Here is a 20,315-nt window from a genome sequence, read left to right on the forward strand (position 1 = left end):
AGTCGGGTTGTGTGGAAAACACATTTTTCCTCGTTATCGGTCAGGTTGAGGGTTCGGGCGGTCTGGAGGAGCTTTTCAAGGTTCACGTCATGGTCCTGCTGATCATGGCCGCAGATGGTGACATTGTCCAAGTATGTGTGTAGCCCGCAAGCCGTACTGGTCCACCATTTGGTCCATCGCCCTCTGGAAGACGGAGACCCCATTTGTGACACCGAAGGGGACCCTGAGGAAGTGGAAGAGCCGGCCGGCTGCTTCGAAAACAGTATAGGGACGGTCTTTCGGATTTGAGTTTGACAGTGGAAAATACCCGGTATGAAGAAATCCGATTGACCATTTCTGCTATGCGAGGAAGGGGGTACTCATCGAGCTGCCTGAAGCGGTTTATGGTCTGGCTATATTTCACGACCAGCCGTTCCTTTTCCACAGACCGTACTACCACCACTTGTGCTCTCCAGGGGCTGTTGCTAGCCTCGATGACCCCGTCTACCAGTAAACGCTGGACCTCTTGACTTGATAAAAGTCATGTCTTGGGCACTGTACCGCCGGCTCCTGGTGGCTACGGGCTTACAGTCGGGAGTGAGGTTCGCGAATAGAGAGGGGGGGGTGCGACTTTCAGTGTTGCAAGGCTGCATACCGTGAGGGGGGGGGGGGGGGGGGCAAGGGTCCGCCGAACTTCAGTGTCAGGCTTCGGTGGCTGCAGAGCGGCCCCTTATATACGACTCCCTGGTGGGCGGAGGCGGAGACCCCCAGGGTTCCAAGCCCGGTCTTAGAGGGGACATCACCTTACATGATGATAAGGGTACAGTAACACAGTAACCATTCATCACAGCAGCATAGTAGGACAATGGTTAGCAAGGCTGCTTCACAACGCCAGGGTCCCAGGTCCGATTCCCAACTTGGGTCACTGTCTGTGTCTGAGTGGGTGTCTTACAGGTGCTCCAGTTTCCTCCCACAAATCCTGAAAGATGTGCTGTTAGGTAATTTGGACATTCTGAATTCCCCCTCTACCGAACAGGTGCTGGAATTTGGCAACTAGGGGCTTTTCACAGTAACTTCATTGCAGTGTAAATGTAAGCCTACTTGTGACAGAAAGAGATAATAATAATTATTATTATTATTAAACTGGGATATCAGTGCAAATCTCAGACACTTGTCTCTGATATTACATAACTAACTTGACCCACACCCACCCATCCACCCAGAGTTGAACTCTGCTGGTCCATAGCCACCCAGCAAATATTCTTACACTTATAAAAAGTGAGGCTGGGTTTATTAAATGTCGCATGCTCGTCATCACACCCATTTGATTGTTATTTTCGCGCCTGTCCATTCAAAGTGGCACTTCTGGATTTAGCTCAGACACTTGTCACACTCACTGGTTCATCAACCCCCAGCGTCCAGTAGAAGGAAACCCCAGCTGGGTAATATTTTCCAACTAGGGTTTGGTCCTTCTCCTGGGAGGGGGAAACTACATTCAAAGCATTCTCATGCAAACGATATTTCCACACCAGCTCCTCCCACATTCTTCATCCGCTCGCCCAATTTGCTACTTACTTCAGGGAGTTACCCCCCTCCCTCTCCTCTCAGTTGAAAGTGCGGGCTGCAACAACTGTGGGATACGTTGTGTTCCGATCTGAGTTGAGAATTAATTTGACTAAATTCGCCGTTCTGTTCGGTTTGAGAGAGCGATCGGACGGGCTGTTCCCGACGTTGATTTTAGACGGAGTTGGGGGCCAGCTGCACATTGATTGGTACCGGGAGAGGAGCTGATGCGGGGATGGGGACTTCACTTTAATCCGGATTCACCCCGTCTCCCAACCGGGACCTCACAATTTACCTCACAATTCGGTTTCTACTCTGGTTTACTGCCGTTTTACCAGCTGTATTTCTTATGCCCATTTATGTAGAAAAGCTATTTTGTTTTTTTCTGTGAGGGGGTGTCATTAGATTTTAATCCCTCTGACCTCTCCATGTTTTCTATTTAAACTTCGGCCTGAATCCCGCTTGCAGTTTATAAACTCTCTCCCTCTCCCCATGGCGGAGCTGATCGAGCTCCGGGATCTGAGAGACGACAGGCGACCGGAGGGGACTCTGAGCCCCGGCGGCAGCCGCTCAGTCTACCGCTCCTCGGGCTTGGAGAGGACCAACGCCATGAGGGTCAGCCCCAGGAGTCGGGCGTCGAGCGGCCAGGGCCAGGCAGCCAGACACGAGAAGAAGAACCGCGCGTTGCTGCTCTTAGACCAGGAGCCGAGACTGACCGAGAGGCCGGGGGAAGGACATGACTTCAGCCCCTGCACCCAAACCCAGCCGAGCTGGTGTGACCTGTGCGGGGATTTCATCTGGGGGCTGTACAAGCAGAGCCTGCAGTGCGCAAGTAAGTCAGAAAGAAAACACACACAAGTACCCTTGATATTTTGCAAAGGTGCATTTAAAAGACTACAGCCAGAGCCCAATTAATCTCAAATGTGTATATTTAAAAAGAAAGAAAATGCTTGAAAAATAGCATCATTATTAGGAGAGAGGGGACATGTAGCGATGGGGTGTGACCAGCGAAACTAGTTATAGGATCAGTTTGGAAGAGATGGAAAATACATCGTAATGTATGTTGACTGTGTATGTGTCAATTGTATCAAACATTAGCACGTACTGTATTATATGCAACTCTTAATGTATGTACTATCAAACTCGATATTGTGCTTGTTTGTCGTCTTAATGCAGCATTTCAAACTTGAGTCATATGTAATGCATAATATCCAACACTATCTATTATTGCATACTGTAATCTGTTTGGTGGAAGGCTATATATGGCAATAGGTTCACATTGTGGCGGTCTCTCTCTCTCGTGCAGGTTAGATTGCAAAATGTGAGTAGGTGGAACGCTTAAGTGAAAATTGATGAAGTGTCAGTTTTGTACATTAAAGGGACCGCCGTCGCCACGATTAGGCGCTTTGGAACTTTCTCCTTTTTTTTAAAGAAAAGATACTAAACTCAATGGATGGTGCAAGAACACCACGGAAACACTAAATTGTGTTGTAAGGATCTCCCCACACCGTCCATTTGTAATGCCCATTGTTACAAAATAACACTTCCTGGCAATGAGGGCAATCGACTATTAGAATTGGGGATGAATTGCAAAAGGCGAGTAGGCAGGCATAGCAAGTAATCAGGAAAGCTTATTCTATCTCCTATTATGAGGGGAATTGAATACAAAAGTAGAGTAGTTTAATTTCAGTTGAACAGATCACGAGTGAGACCACATCTGGAGTACTGTCCACCGTATTGGTCTCCTTATTTAAGGAGGATGGAAATGCATTGGGAGCAGTTCAGAAAAGGTTCAGTGGATTATTACCTGTATTGGGCGGGTTGTCTTATGAGGAAAGATTGGACAGGCTAGGCTGGTACCTTGAGTTTACAGTATGAGGTGACTTGATGAAAACATATAAGATCCGGAGGGGTCTTGGAGAGGATATTTCCTCTTTCACATCTAGGGGTCACTTTAAAATAATGGGTCGCCAATTTAAAAACTGCGATTAGATGAAATCTTTTCTCTGAGGGTCGTGAGTCTGGCATTCTCTTCCTGAAAAGGTGATAGAAGCAGAGTATTTTAAGGCTGAGGTGGATAGATTCTTGGAAAGCAAGGGGGTAAAGATCAGTGGGATGAAGATTTAAGGTTGCTATCAGATCAGCCATGCCCTTATTAAGCAGATTCGAGGGGCTGATTGGTCTACTCCTGCTCCTTGTTCATATTCTCCTGATCTTGCATACTCTGGGTGGTGCTTGCATTGAGTTATCAATTAATTGATCTCCTTCAGCTTCCGCGTGGTTCATTTGCTAAACTTGGTGGCATCCATCTTACCAATGGGTACTGTTGGCCAGCCTTGCCTGCCTGATGTGCTCATCAGGAGTTTCTGGGTGCAGGACACACAATTCTCTGTCCCTTTGAAATGACCAGTTGCACAATTGTGGGGCTGGGCACTGGTGCTGCCATGTACCGAGACCGGCGGGTAAGGCTGCCCTCTGCAAAGTGCATGTGTAAGGATGAAAGCACATGTATTTATATAGTGTCTTCACAGCCTCTAGATGTTCCAAAGCGCTTTACAGCCAATGAAATACCTTTGAAGTGCAATTACTGTTGTAATGTTTTCAGCATAGATTTAGGGATATGACCAAGGTTTGATGTTTCAAGCACCCTGTATTAGTTGGACTAAGTTTTAAATAATTAAAAACTTCACCAGAATGTTGGTTTTTTTAAACAGGCTATAATGAGGCCTCGTCTTCCAGCGTGGCTGGAAATGTTTGCCAGCTCCCAATCAGCAGCTGAGAGGCTGCCAGAGCTATTTCCGTTGGTGCAGGCAACCACTGACATCAGTAAAGTGATAAATCAGCATTTCTCCTGACAAGTAGGAGATGCTTTGTTAAAACCAATAAATGGATTTGAAGTACAGATTGGCCGTGTTATAATTCAATCTCATGGGACAGGCTCAAGGGAGTGAATGGCATAATCTGGTTCTTATGTTTAAACTAGGGGTGTGCGACTTCACTTTTTTAAAAGTAGATTTAGATTTATTGTCACATACACCGAGGTACAGTTTTGTTACAGTCCAGGCAGATTGTTCCTTACATGAAAAATATAGGACAAAGGATAAATACACAATGTAAATACATAGACATCGGATGAAGCATACAATATACTGCAAGATTACCTCACTTGTGAAGTGCGTCCCAAGCAGCATTGTCACCTTTAGTGGTTGATTTTAATTGGTTAACACGCACTGCTGAGCTGCATACATTTTCCCAGCTTTACTGATTGCATCTTATTAACGGGCTCAGTACCTCCTGCCAGCAGTACTCTGCATCACTGACTGTACCCTTCCTTTTGTTTTTAAATAATATAGAGTACCCAATTATTTTTTTTCCAATTAAGGGGCACTTTAGCGTGGCCAATCCACCTAATCTGCACACCTTTTGTGTTGTAGGGGTGAGACTCGCGCAGACATGAGGAGAATGTGCAAACTCCACATGGACAGTGACCTAGGGCCGGGATCGATCCTGGGTCCTCAGTGTTATGAGGCAGCAGAGCTAACCACTGTGCCATCGTGCTGCCCATCAAAAATAAATATATAGGGGACTTCCGGGTGCGGCGATGACCAGCTGAGTCGCACGTTTCGGCACCTCCCGTTGGAACGGACTTTTGGGCTCTTATTAGGAGCCCCAACGGCAATTTTTGACGGCTAAAACCATTGTGCGGTGAAATAGAAGAGAATCCCCCCGGATATATATGGAGAAAGAAGAGAGTAGTGGCTGGATTGCAGAGGATCCTCAGGAGCAGCGGCAAGGAAGGGAAGCACGAAGCAAGATGGCGGCGGAAGGAGGCCGTTCGGTGTGGGGCCCGGAACAGCAAGACTTCCTGCGGTGCTGTGTGGAGGAGCTGAAGAAGGAGGTGTTGGCCCCGATGCTACAGGCGATTGAAGGGCTAAAGGAGGCACAGAAGACCCAGGAGTTGGAGCTTCGTGATGCAAAGGCTGCTGAGAATGAGGATGAAATACAGGGCCTGGTGGTGAAGACAGAGACGCACGAGGCACTGCATAAAAGGTGTGTAGAGAGGCTGGAAGCCCTGGAGAATAACTCGAGGAGGAAGAACTTCAGAGTTTTGGGTCTTCCCGAAGGTGCAGAGGGGGCGGACGTCGGGGCATATGTGAGCACATTGCTTCACTCGTTAATGGGACCGGAGGCCCCGACGGGCCCCTTGGAAGTGGAGGGACCATATTGAGTCCTTGCGCGAAGACCAAAGGCAGGAGAAATACCTCGAGCCATAGTGGTGAGGTTTCACCACTATAAGGACCGGGAGATGGTCCTGAGATGGGCGAAAAAGACACGGAGCTGCAGGTGGGAGAATGCGGTGATCCGCGTGTACCAGGATTGGAGTGCGGAGGTGGCGAGAAGGAGGGCGAGTTTCAATCGGGCCAAGGCGGTGCTACATAGAAAGAAAGTTAAATTTGGAATGCTGCAGCCAGCGAGACTGTGGGTTACACACCAAGGGAAACATCACTACTTCGAAACGGCAGAAGAGGCGTGGACATTTATTGTAGAGGAGAAGTTGGACTAGACTGGAGAGAGAGAAAGAGTTTCTGTAATAAAGTAGTGGGGGGATTGTATGGGGGGGAAATTCTCTATTCCCCTCGTTGGGCGGGGGGGGGTGATATGGTGAACTGTGGGCGCCGGTGGGGAAGGAGAGAGGAAGCTGCGCCATTAGGGGCGGGGCCGAGTGGGAAACGCGGGCTTTGCTCCCGCGCTATGGTAATTGCGGCGGGAAAGGGAGTGCAGGAAGGAGGGGGCCTCAATGGGGAGCCAAGGATAAATGGGGGAAGCCGAGGTCAGCCAGAGTTGCTGACTTCTGGGAGTAATATGGGGGGAGCAATTACGCTAGAAAGGGATCTAGCGGAGGGGGTAACTGGGTTGCTGCTGCTAAGGGAAAGGGGGAGCTGTTATGGGGCGGGGTGGTCGGGACGGGAGGACACCGGGGGGACAAACGGGAGCGTGGGAACCGGGTGAGGAGCTGGTCTAAAAAGGGGCTGGCTAGTCGACATTTGGGGGGGGGGGGGGGGGGGGGGGGTAAAAGAGCCCCCCCCGACCCGGTTGATCACGCTGAGCCCCCCCGACCCGGTTGATCAAGCTGAATGGGCCGATTAAGAGGGCAAGGGTACTGGCGCACCTAAAGAAATTAAAGGCAGATGTGGGCATGCTACAGGAGACACATCTGAAACAGGCGGATCAGGTCAGATTACGTAAAGGATGGGTGGGACAGGTATTTCATTCGGGCTTGGATGTGAAAAATAGAGGGTTGGCTATATTAGTGGGGAAACGGGTAGTGTTTGAGGCGAGGACCATAGTAGCGGACAGTGGGGGTAGATACCTGATGGTGAGTGGCAGATTACAAGGGGAAGCGGTGGTTCTGGTGAACGTATATGCCCCGAACTGGGATGATGCAAACGCCATGAAGCGTATGCTGGGGCGTATCCCGGACCTGGAGGCGGGAAAGTTGGTAATGGGGAGAGATTTCAACACGGTGCAGGATCCAGGACTGGACCGGTCCAGGTCTAGGACCGGGAGGAGGCCGGCAGCGGCCAAGGTGCTTAAGGACTTCATGGAGCAGATGGGAGGAGTAGACCCCTGGCGATTCATTAGGCCCAGGAGTAGGGAGTTTTCCTTCTTCTCCCATGTCCACAAGGTGTATTCTCGGATAGACTTCTTTGTCCTGGGAAGGGCACTGATCCCGAAGGTGACAGGGACGGAGTATTCGGCCATAGCCATCTCGGACCATGCCCCACATTGGGTAGATCTGGTAGTAGGAGAGGAAAAGGAACGGCACCCACTCTGGAGATTAGATATGGGACTGTTGGCGGGTGAGGGGATGTATCGAAAGGTACCTGGAGATTAATGATGACGGAGAGGTTCAGGTGGGAGTGGTCTGGGAGGCACTGAAGGCGGTGGTCAGAGGGTAACTGATTTCCATAAAGGCCCATAAGGTGAAACAAGAGAGTAAAGAGAGGGAGCGATTGTTGAGAGAAATTTTGAGGGTGGATAGGCAATATGCAGAGGCTCCGGATGAGGGACTGTACAGGGAAAGACGAAGGTTGCATATGGAATTTGACTTGCTGACTACGGGCAGGGCAGAGGCACAATGGAGGAAGGCGCAGGGAGTACAGTATGAGTACGGAGAGAAGGCGAGCCGGTTACTGGCCCAACAATTGAGAAAGAAAGGGGCGGCGAGGGAGATGAGGAGGGTGAGATGGAACAGGGAGCAGGGAGGGTGAACGGGGTGTTTAAGGCATTTTATGAGAGGCTGTATCAGGCTCAACCCCCGGAAGGGAAGGAGGGAATGATGCACTTCCTGGATCAGCTGGAATTTCCGAAGGTGGAGGAGCAGGAGAGGACAGGATTGGGAGCACAGATTGAGGTGGAGGAGGTGGTAAAAGGGATTGGGAGCATGCAGGCAGGGAAGGCCCCGGGACCAGATGGGTTCCTGGTGGAATTTTATAGGAAATACATGGACCTACTAGCCCCGCTTCTGACGAGAACCTTTAACGAGGCCAGGGAAGGGGGGACGTTGCCCCCGACGATGTCGGAGGCGACGATATCGTTGCTCCTGAAGAGGGACAAAGACCTGCTGCAGGGCGGGTCTTACAGGCCTATCTCCCTTCTGAATGTAGATGCCAAGCTCTTGGCCAAGGTGATGGCGATGAGGATCGAGGATTATGTTCCAGGGGTGGTTCACGAGGATCAAACTGGGTTTGTTAAGGGGAGACAGTTGAACACTAATATACGGAGTCTGCTAGGTGTGATGATGTCCCCGCCGGAGGGAGAGGCGGAGATAGTGGTGGCGATGGACGCTGAGAAAGCATTTGATAGAGTGGAGTGGGATTACCTGTGGGAAGTGTTGAGGAGATTTGGATTTGGAGAGGGGTTTATTGGGTGGGTTCAGCTTTTTTATATAGGGTCCCGGTGGCAAGTGTGATCACAAACAGGCAGAGATCTGACTACTTCCGTCTATATAGAGGGACAAGACAGGGGTGTCCCCTGTCCCCGATACTGTTTGCATTGGCAATTGAGCCACTGGCCATAGCGCTGAGGGGCTCTAGGAAGTGGAGAGGAGTACTTACGGGAGGAGAAGAGCACCGGGTGTCATTATACGCGGATGATTTGTTGCTGTATGTCGCGGACCCAGTGGAGGGCATGCCCGAGATAATGCAGACACTCGGGGAGTTTGGGGAATTTTCGGGATATAAACTGAATATGGGGAAGAGTGAGCTGTTTGTGATGCACCCTGGGGAACAGAGCAGGGGAATAGATGATTTGCCGCTGAGGAGAGTAACAAGGGATTTTCGGCACCTAGGGATCCAGATAGCCAGGAACTGGGGAACCTTGCATAAGCTTAATTTAGGAAGATTGGTGGAGCAGATGGAAGAGGATTTTAGGAGATGGGACATGGTGCCCCTGTCACTGGCGGGCAGGGTGCAGGCGGTCAAAATGGTGGTCCTTCCGAGGTTTCTTTTTGTGTTCCAGTGCCTCCCTGTGATGATTACCAAGGCTTTTTTCAAAAAAGTGGATAAGAGCGTTATGAGCTTTGTGTGGGCTGGGAAGACCCCAAGAGTGAAGAGGGGGTTTCTGCAGCGTAGCAGGGATAGGGGGGGACTGGCACTGCCGAGCTTAAGTAACTATGCAAGTGGATGGGGGAAGGGGAGGGAGCGGTGTGGAAAAGACTAGAGATGGCGTCCTGTAGGGGAGCCTGCCTGCAAGCATTAGCGACGGCGCCTTTACCGTTCTCCCCGAAAAAGTACACCACAAGTTCAGTGGTGGTGGCAACACTGAAAATTTGGGGGCAGTGGAGACGACATAAGGGAGTGACGGGTGCCTCAGTGTGGTCCCCGATAAGGAACAACCATAGGTTCGTCCCGGGAAGGATAGATGGGGGATTTAAATCTTGGCAGCGAGCAGGAATTGCAAAATTGAAGGACTTGTTCTTAGACGGGACGTTCGCGAGTCTGGGAGCACTGACAGAAAAATATGGGTTGCCACCTGGGAATGCATTTCGCTATATGCAAGTGAGGGCATTTGTGAGGCAGCAGGTGAGGGAATTTCCACAGCTCCTGGCGCAAGAGATCCAGGACAGAGTGATTTCGGGGGCATGGGTGGGTGATGGTAGGGTGTCAGATATATATATAGGGAAATGAGAGATGAGGGGGAGACGATGGTAGAGGAGCTGAAGGGAAAATGGGAGGAGGAGCTGGGGGAAGAGATTGAGGAGGGGCTGTGGGCAGATGCCCTAAGTAGGGTAAACTCTTTGTCCTCGTGTGCCAGGCTCAGCCTGATACAATTCAAGGTTCTACACAGAGCGCATATGACGGGAGCAAGGCTGAGTAGATTTTTTGGAGTGGAGGATAGGTGCGGGAGATGCGCGGGAAGCCCAGCGAACCACACCCACATGTTTTGGTCATGTCCGGTATTGCATGGGTTCTGGGTGGGTGTGGCAAAAGTGATTTCAAAGGTGGTGGGGGTCCGGGTCGAACCAAGCTGGGGGTTGGCTATATTTGGGGTTGCAGATGAGCCGGGAGTGCAGGAGGCGAGAGAGGCCGATGTTTTGGCCTTTGCGTCCCTAGTAGCCCGGTGAAGGATTCTACTTGTGTGGAAAGAAGCTAAACCCCCAGGCGTGGAGGCCTGGATAAACGACATGGCAGGGTTTATAAAATTGGAGCGGATAAAGTACGCACTAAGAGGTTCGGCTCAAGGGTTCACCAGGTTGCCGTTTAGTTAATATATTATTTATTTGTTTAAAAAAAAAACGGTCATTGTTATTTATATTGTTTTAAAGTTGTAAAAAGGGGAAAATCCTGTACTGTTCTTGTTTGACCGAAAAAATTTTGAATAAAATATATTTAAAAAAAAAAGGGGGGGGGGGGGAAATAAAAATAAATAAATATAATATATATATGGAAATTGTGAGCTAGGCAGGAAAGTGGAGTCGATGTAAAAGTTCACCTCTGATCTTACTGAATGGCAGAACAGGCTTGAAGGGCCGTACAGCCTACTCCTGCACTTATGTTTTTATTTATTTTTTTAAATTTAGAGTGTCCAATTCATTTTTTTCCAATAAGGGGCAATTTAGCGTGGCCAATCCACCTACCCTGCACATCTTTTGTGTTGTGGGGGCGAAACCCACGCAAACATGGGGAGAATGTGCAAACTCCACACTGACAGTGACCCAGAGCCGGGATCGAACCTGGGACCTCTGCGCCGTGAGGCAGCAGTGCTATCCACTGCGCCACCATGCTGCCCTTATGTTTTTAATACTGTCTCCAATACGTTTTGAATTCCTAAATTAGTGTTTGAAGAAAATATTTTTTAAAAAAGAAATCAATTCTTTTAACATCGGAGAAACATAGAAAATAGGAGGAGGCTATTCGACCCTTCAAGCCTGCTCCGCAATTCATTATGATCATTGCTGATCATCCAGCTCAATAGCCGATCCCGCCTCTTCCCCACCCCGATATCCTTTGCTCCACGTTCTATATCTAACTGCTTATTGAAAACATGCAGTGTTTTGGCCTCAACTCCTTCCTGTGGTAGTGAATTCCATAGACCGACTACTCTCTGGGTCCTTTTGACTTTTTACCCAGATTGCTCGTAGCAGTGCCCTGGAGATTGATCCTTATTTCCTGGCTCGTCTAGAAAAATCCCGGAGGATCCTATCCTATATAGTGACCAGGAAAACAGGACCAGTGCAGAGGTAAAAATGGGCACCATTCCTTTGTTGCTGAACAGCACTGCATACATGAGGAAAGAGCGGCAATATAAATTTCATGTGAATTGATGTCAGAAGCCTCTGCACTCAAGCTTCCTCTAATAGCACCGGGTGTATTTCAATGTAAAACCGTTCTCAGGAAAACCTCAATCTACTAAACACAGCGTTTCTATTTGTGGTTGGTGCTGCTATTCGTGGTTGGCATTGACAAGAAAGGTCTTCAGGCTTGACCACAGATAAAATTTGTTTTGCTGTGGGCCTTGTCACAGAGGATTGTGAGAACTGTTCATCTCTATATGGAGGGACGACAACATCCTTTTTAAAAATATATATATTTGATTCAAGATTTTTTGGCCAAACATAACAGTACGTAGTGTTTCTTTTACACAACAATAAAACAATATAAATAACAGTGGCCAGTTTTAAACAAATAAATAAATAATATATGAACAGAAACAAAAACAAACTAAATGGCAACTTCCTTGTCAAAAATAAATACTCTCCAAAGATACAATCCAACAGTCCAATATACAATTACCAAAACAAATGCCTATACATATACAATAACATCCCTGAGAGTCCGTCCGATTCCTCCCCCTCCCCCCTGGGTTGCTGCTGTTGTAGTCTTCTTTTCCAGTCCCTCTATCTTTCTGTGAGGTAGTCGACGAACGGTTGCCACCGCCTGGTGAACCCTTGAGCCGAACCCCTTAATACGAACTTAATCCGTTCTAACTTTATAAACCCTGCCATGTCGTTTATCCAGGCCTCCACGCCCGGGGGTTTAGCTTCCTTCCACATTAACAATATCCTGCGCCGGGCTACTAGGGACGCAAAGGCCAAAACATCAGCCTCTCTCGCCTCCTGCACTCCCGGCTCTTCTGCCACCCCAAATATAGCCAACCCCCAGCTTGGTTCGACCTGGACCCCCACCACCTTCGAAAGCACCTTCGCCACCCCCACCCAAAACCCCTGTAGTGCCGGGCATGACCAGAACATGTGGGTGTGATTCGCTGGGCTTCTCTACCATCTCGCACACCTATCCTCTACCCCAAAAAATTTTCTAAGCCGTGCTCCAGTCATATGCGCCCTGTGTAACACCTTTAATTGTGTCAAGCTTAGCCTGGCACACGAGGACGATGAGTTTACCCTACGTAGGGCATCAGCCCACAGCCCCTCCTCAATCTCCTCCCCCAGCTCTTCTTCCCATTTCCCTTTCAGCTCATCTACCATGATCTCCCCCTCGTCCCTCATTTCCCTATATATGTCCGACACCTTACCATCCCCCACCCATGTCTCTGTGATCACTCTATCCTGCACCTCCTGCGTCGGGAGCTGCGGGAATTCCCTCACCTGTTGCCTCGCAAAAGCCCTCAGTTGCATATACCGAAATGCATTCCCTTGGGGCAACCCATATTTTTCCGTCGGCGCTCCCAGACTCGCAAACGTCCCATCCACGAACAGATCTCTCAATTGTGCTACCCCTGCTCTTTGCCATGCTCCAAATCCCCCATCCATTCTCCCCGGAACAAACCTATGGTTATTTCCTATCGGGGACCGCACCGAGGCTCCTGTCTTTCCCCTGTGCCGTCTCCACTGCCCCTAAAATTTCAATGTAGCCACCACCACCGGGCTTGTGGTGTATTTCTTTGGTGAGAACGGCAACGGTGCCGTCACCATTGCTTGTAGGCTAGTCCCCCTGCAGGACGCCCTCTCCAATCTCTTCCACGCCGCTCCCTCCCCTTCTCCCATCCACTTACACACCATTGAAATATTGGCGGCCCAGTAGTACTCACTTAGGCTCGGTAGTGCCAGCCCCCCCCTGTCCCTACTACGCTGCAAAAATCCCCTCCTCACTCTCGGGGTCTTCCCAGCCCACACAAAACTCATAATACTCTTCTCGATTCTTTTGAAAAAAGCCTTCGTGACCACCACCGGGAGGCACTGAAACACAAAAAGGAATCTCGGGAGGACCACCATTTTAACCGCCTGCACCCTACCTGCCAGTGACAGGGACACCATGTCCCATCTCTTAAAATCCTCCTCCATCTGTTCCACCAACCGCGTTAAATTAAGCCTATGTAGTGTACCCCAATTCTTGGCTATCTGGATCCCCAAGTACCGGAAGTCCCTTGTTACCTTCCTCAACGGTAAATCCTCTTTCTCTGCTCCCCTGGATGCACCACAAACAAATCCCTTTTCCCCATGTTCAGTTTATACCCTGAAAAATCCCCAAACTCCCCAAGTATCCGCATTATCTCTGGCATCCCCTCCGCCGGGTCCACCACATATAGCAACAAATCATCCGCATACAGAGATACCCGGTGTTCTTCTCCTTCCCTGAGTACTCCCCTCCACTTCCTGGAACCCCTCAATGCTATGGCCAGGGGTTCAATCGCCAGTGCAAACAATAACGGGGACAGAGGACATCCCTGCCTCGTCCCTCTATGGAGCCGAAAATAATCAGACCCCCGTCCATTCGTGACCACGCTCGCCATCGGGGCCCTATACAGCAACTGTACCCATCTGATGTACCCATCTTCAAAGCCAAATCTCCTCCGCACCTCCCACAAATAATCCCACTCCACTCTATCAAATACTTTCTCGGCATCCATCGCCACCACTATCTCCGCTTCCCCCTCTGGTGGGGGCATCATCATTACCCCTAGCAGCCTCCGTATATTTGTATTCAGCTGTCTCCCCTTCACAAACCCAGTTTGGTCCTCATGAACAATCCTCCATCCTCGTTGCCATTACCTTGGCCAGAATCTTAGCGTCCACATTCAGGAGGGAAATGGGCCTATAGGACCCGCATTGCAGCGGGTCTTTTTCCTTCTTTAGGAGGAGCGATATCATTGCCTCTGACATAGTCGGGGGCAACTGCCCCCTTTCCCTCGCCTCATTGAAGGTTCTCATCAGTAGCGGGGCCAGCAAGTCCATATATTTCCTATAGAATTCAACTGGGAATCCGTCTGGTCCCGGGGCCTACCCCGCCTGCATGCTCCCAATCCCTTTCACTACTTCCTCCGTCTCAATCTGTGCTCCCAGTCCCGCCCTCTCCTGCTCCTCCACCTTAGGAAATTCCAGCTGATCCAGAAAGCACATTATTCTCTCCTTCCCATCCGGGGGCTGAGCTTCATATAATCTTTCATAAAATGCCTTGAACACTCCATTCACTCTCTCCGCTCCCCGCTCCATCTCTCCCTCCTCATCTCTCACCCCCCCTATCTCCCTCGCTGCTCCCCTTTTCCTCAGTTGGTGGGCCAGCAACCTGCTCCCCATATTCGTACTGTACACCCTGTGCCTTCCTCCATTGTGCCTCTGCATTACCCGTAGTCAACAAGTCAAATTCTACATGTAGCCTTTGCCTTTCCCTGTACAGTCCCTCCTCCGGTGCCTCCGCATATTGTCTGTCCACCCTCAGAAGTTCTTTCAACAACCGCTCCCTTTCCCTACCCTCCTGCTTTCCTTTATGTGCCCTAATAGATATCAGCTCCCCTCTAACCACTGCCTTCAGCGCCTCCCAGACCACTCCCACCCGCACCTCCCCATTATCATTGAGTTCCAAGTACCTTTCAATACACCCCCTCACCCTTAAACACACCCCCTCATTGCCAATAATCCCATGTCCACTCTCCAGGGTGGACGCTGTTGTTTTTCCTCCCCTATCTCCAGCTCCACCCAATGTGGAGCGTGATCCGAAATATCTATAGCCGTGTACTCCGTCCCCGTCACCTTTGGGATCAGTGCCCTTCCCAAAACAAAAAAGTCTATTCGTGAATAAACTTTGTGGGCATAGGAGAAAAACGAAAACTCCTTACTCCTAGGTCTACTAAATCTCCAGGGGTCTACTCCTCCCATCTGCTCCATAAAGTCCTTAAGCACCCTAGCTGCAGCTGGCCTCCTTCCGGTCCTGGACCTCGATCTGTCCAGCCCTGGGTCCAGCACCGTATTAAAATCTCCACCCATTACCAACTTCCCCACCTCTAGGTCTGGGATACGTCCTAACATACGCCTCATAAAGTTGGCATCATCCCAGTTCGGGGCATATACGTTCACTAAGACCACCGCCTCCCCTTACAATTTGCCACTCACCATCACGTATCTGCCCCCACTATCCGCCACTATGGTCTTTGCCTCAAACATTACCCGCTTCCCCACTAGTATAGCCACCCCCCTGTTTTTTGCGTCTAGCCCCGAATGAAACACCTGCCCCACCCATCCTTTGCGTAGTCTGACCTGGTCTATCAGTTTCAGATGCGTCTCCTGGAGCATAGCCACATCTGCCTTAAGTTTCTTTAGGTGTGCGAGTACCCGTGCCCTCTTAATCGGCCCGTTCAGCCCTCTCACATTCCACGTGATCAGCCGGGTTGGGGGGCTCTTTACCCCCCCCCCTTGTCGACTAGCTATCTCCTTTTTCAATCCAGCTCCTCACCCGGTTCCCACGTAGCCGTATCTCCCCCCAACGGCGCCCTCCCGCCCCGACCACCCCACCTCATACCAGCTCCCCCTTCTCCCCAGCAGCAGCAACCCAGTTAACCACCCCCCCCCCCGCTAGATCCCTCACGAGCGTAATTGCACCCCCATGTTGCTCCCAGAAGTCAGCAAACTCTGGCCGACCTCGGCTTCCCCCCCCGTGACCTCGGCTCCCACTGTGCGAGGCCCCCTCCTTCCTGCTTCCCTGTTCCCGCCATGATTACCATAGCGCGGGAACAAAGCCCGCGCTTCCCATTTGGCCCCGCCCCCAATGGCCGGAGCCCCCAGCTCCTCATCCTCCCTCCCCTCCTCCCCCACGACAAGGGCAAGAGAGAAAAGTTGCAGGATTAACAACTTGTGAAATCATCTCCTCCCCCTTTTCCCCCCCCTTCACCCCACATATTCACCCCACCACTTTGTCCCAAACGTTCTTTTTCTAGCCCGCTTATTCCAGTTTCTCCTCGACAATAAATGTCCACGCCTCTTCTGCCGTTTCAAAGTAGTGGTGTTTCCCTTGATGTGTGACACACAGTCTTGCCGGCTGCAGCATTCCAAATTTAACCTTCCTTTTGTGCAGCACCGCCTTGGCCCGATTAAAGCTTGCCCTCCTTCTCGCCACCTCCGCACTCCAATCTTGATATACGCGGATCACCGCGTTCTCCCACCTACTGCTCCGAGTTTTCTTTGCCCATCTGAGGACCATCTCTCTGTCCTTATATCGGAGAAATCTCACCACTATGGCTCGAGGAATTTCTCCAGCCCTTGGTCTTCGCGCCATAACTCGATAGGCTCCCTCCACCTCCAGCGGGCCCGTTGGGGCCTCCGATCCCATTAACGAGTGCAGCATCGTGCTCACATATGCCCCGACGTCTGCACCTTCGGGAAGACCAAGAATCCTTAAATTCTTCCTCCTCGCATTATTCTCCAGCACCTCCAGCCTTTCCACACACCTTTTGTGTTGTGCCTCGTGCATCTCTGTCTTCACCACCAGGCCCTGTATGTTGTCCTCATTCTCAGCAGCCTTTGCCTTCACGACCCGAAGCTCCTGCTCCTGGGTCTTTTGCTCCTCCTTTAGCCCTTCAATCGCCTGTAATATCGGGGCCAACAGCTCCTTCTTCATCTCCTTTTTAAGTTCTTCCACCCAATGCCGCAGGAACTCTTGTTGGTCGGGGCCCCATATTAAACTGCCTCCTTCCGACGCCATCTTGCTTTGTGCCTGCCTTCCTGGCCGCTGCTCTAGAGGATCCACTGCAATCCGGCCACTTTCCTCTCCTTTTTCCATCCGTGTCCAGGGGGGATTCCCTTCTGGTTTACCGCACAGTGTTTTTAGCCGTTAAAATTGCCGTTGCGGCTCCTATTAAGAGCCCAAAAGTCCTTTCCACTGGGAGCTGCCGAAACGTGCGACTTAGCTGGTCATCGCCGCACCCGGAAGTCCCGGACGACAACATCCTTGACAGCCACCAAAATCTTTTGCCTCAGCCTTTCCTGATGAATTGCTTCCCTACCAGAGCAGTAATGCGCCCCCCCCGCCCCACCCCAATCCCCACAACTCCCCAAATCCGACCTTACTGCTGCTTTCTGCCAACGGAGGTAAAATTATACATCTCTTTGAAACTTTAATTACATCTTCCCCTCTTGTGGTTCTGATGCCTTTAAGATCTACAAAGTGCCCTGACAATTTATCATCACGATTCCGACCTCAAGACTGCCATGTAGCACTTTCTTCATTTTAATCTGAAGAACAAGTTCAAGTGCTGAGCCCTCAGCCCTGGCGGAAGGCATTATCCCTGGGCAGTGCAGAATGTGCTATTATCCAATTTATTTGTTGGAGGAAGGAAAGGGCGAACAGCATGGAAGCCAGGCTCACAAGGCAAGTAGGAGATTTTGGCCTACCTGCATATATACATTGAGTTTATAGATCCTGGAATTTATTTGCTCGTTTTATGCACAGACCTGTGAGTTAGTAAGTTTCTGCATTCTGTGGGGTGTATGCAGACATTACGTAGCTGCTACCTGCTACAGGATGTAGAGCACTTAAAAGGGAATTAGGCTGCTATTTGAAGAGGAACAATGTGCGGATTACAGGGAGAAAACGGATGAATGGCACGAGGATGAATTGCTCAGTTGGAGTATACATGATGGGCCGAATGGCCTTCTCCTGCACTGTAACAATTCTGTGACTCTGTGATATCCTTCCTGGTGCTGCAGAGGTTGGTGTGGAACTCTCCTGCCACTTGCCACTCATCATCCAGTCCGAAACAGTGTTTGTGTTGGGTTCCAAAGCGCTGTAAGCAATTTTTCTTTTCACGACAGGACTTCTGAGATCGCCATATGAATGTGCAAGCATGTGAATTAGGAATAGGCCACTTCAGCCTTTCGAGCCTGCTCCGTCCTATCAATGAGATCATGGTTGATCTGATTGTAACCTCGACTCCACCCTCCTGCCTATCCCCGGTAACCTTTCACCCCCTTGTTTATTAAACATTTATCTACCTCTGCCTTAAAAATATTCAAAGACTCTGCCTGCACTACCTTTTTTAGGAAGGGAATTCCAGAGATTCGCAAACCTCTTGAGAGAAAGAAAATGCCATCTGAATGTTCATCAGCTGGCACCTGACATATCGTATGCCTCTGCTCAGGAACATATAGTATTTAAAGCATCAGGGTCAGGACATAGAATTTACAGTGCAGAAGGAGGCCATCTGGCCCATCGAGTCTGCACCGACCCTTGGAAAGACCACCCCACCCAAGCCCACATTGCCACCCTTTCCCAGTTAACCCTCCTACCCTTTGTGGACACATTTAGCATGGCCAATGCACCTAACCTGCACATCTTTTGGACTGTGGGAGGAAACCAGAGCACCCGGAGGAAACCCGCGCAGACACTGGGAGAACGGGCAGACTCCGCACAGACAGTGACCCAAGCCGGGAATGGAACCTGGGACCCTGGAGCTGTGAAGCCACAGTGCTAACCACTGGGCTACCGTGCTGCCCATACTAAGCATTGTTGCGTCAAGTACAGCATTGGCACTGCCAGGACCGGCATTGGTACTGCTGTGTTAAATATAGCATTGTGAAATGCTGGGCCAGTTAGAGAACATTAGGTTAGATAGATTTTCCTGGAAGATCCAGCAAATAAAGTGCTGCTACAAGCAACCTGGGAGAAAAGTCTTGGGGACATTTTATCTACTGGGGCAGGTATAGCAATGCCTGGTCAATTTTGCCATTGGCAGTAGGTGCATCACTGCCAGCTCTATTGTAAATCTCACTCTTGAGCAACAAATACAGTTTATCTGCTCTTTTAGAAAGACCATGACAAGATTTATCGGTGTATTTTTAAAAATGAGACTCTGGATGGATGTGGAATAGGTTTGAAAGTTGTAAATTTAGAAAACGAGTGTAACTGCAGCATGAACCCTTGGGAAACATGCAATGAGATGTCACCGGTTGTGAGTCCCGGTTAGAATCCATAAGAGTCCCTACAGTGCAGATGGTGGCTATTCAGCCATCAAGTCTGCACCGATCTTCCAAAGGAGCACCCTACCTAGGCCCACTCCCCCGCCCTATCCCCATAACCCACCTGACCCACACATCTTTGGACACTTAAGGGGCAACTTAGCATGGCCATGCCACCAAACCTGCACATCTTTGGGATGTTGTTTCTTGCCTACATAAATGAGGTAGATGTAGGAACCTGTTGAAATATGCAACAGATGAGAAATTAAAATGGATAGAGCAGTACAGATAGAAGAGGATTTGGGTAATTTGCCCAGTTGGGAAGTCAGAAGATGATTGAAAATTGATATGCAGAGAATAGAAATACCACAGGAAGACTATGTATGGAGTGACAGTAGTGATATTTCCAATATTGAGCCACAGTCAGAGTTCTGTATTTCACTATACATCAGATGGAAGGAGTTGCAAAGAGCAACAAAAAATGCACCAAGTGTGAAGTTGACCAGCTGTGAGAAAGACTTACAGATGCAGGCTATCACATAAAGCCAAATGCACAATATCACATAAAGCCAATTAGACCAGTAGGACCATAAGTGCCAATGAGTGCAAAATGAATTTGAAAGCTGATTACTGTATCTACCAGATCAAATGTTAGCATCATGGTCTTGAGGGGCCGTGTAGATTGGGTGAGTTGGTGTACAAGGAGAAACCAAAGAGAAAATGCTGGAAAATCTCAGCAGGTGGGCAGCATCTGTAGGGAGAGAAAAGGGCTAACGTTTTGAGTCCAGATGACCCTTTGTCAAAAGCTGCAAAAGCTTTTGGATCCTTTGTCATAAGTACAAGGAGAAACCAGCTTTAATGCAGCTGAACTTTTCAAGGTTCATTGGACCAAAAGTACAAAAAGCCGTGCAACTAACCAATAAGTCAGCCTGCGCGATTGCCTCACAGGGGTACGTTTGATGCTGTTTGTCCACTAGGTCCTGGATTTGCACTGGGATGGGGGCTACTGCAGGGACCAGCTAATAATGCCACAATGTTGAGTAAACCCCATCTTTTTGTCCAGTACCATCCAGTCCCATGGTTTGCA

At 49.8% G+C, this 20,315-nt stretch overlaps 1 protein-coding gene across 2 annotated transcripts in view; it reads left to right on the top strand.

The window, feature by feature from the left end:
• The first annotated feature begins 1,665 nt into the window (after positions 1–1,665).
• Positions 1,666–20,315, top strand: part of LOC140388277 (ras association domain-containing protein 1-like) — a 157,515-nt gene continuing 138,865 nt past the window's right edge. The window contains exon 1 of one of the 2 annotated variants that reach the window (XM_072472156.1): positions 1,666–2,374. In XM_072472156.1, the coding sequence (XP_072328257.1) occupies positions 2,035–2,374 (340 nt within the window). In that variant the 5' untranslated portion in view covers positions 1,666–2,034. The remainder of the gene's footprint in view (positions 2,375–20,315) is intronic. The other variant, XM_072472154.1, reaches the window with a different exon arrangement.

The sequence above is a fragment of the Scyliorhinus torazame genome, chromosome 13, assembly GCF_047496885.1.
Source record: "Scyliorhinus torazame isolate Kashiwa2021f chromosome 13, sScyTor2.1, whole genome shotgun sequence".
In the NCBI taxonomy this organism is placed as follows: Eukaryota; Metazoa; Chordata; class Chondrichthyes; order Carcharhiniformes; family Scyliorhinidae; genus Scyliorhinus; species Scyliorhinus torazame.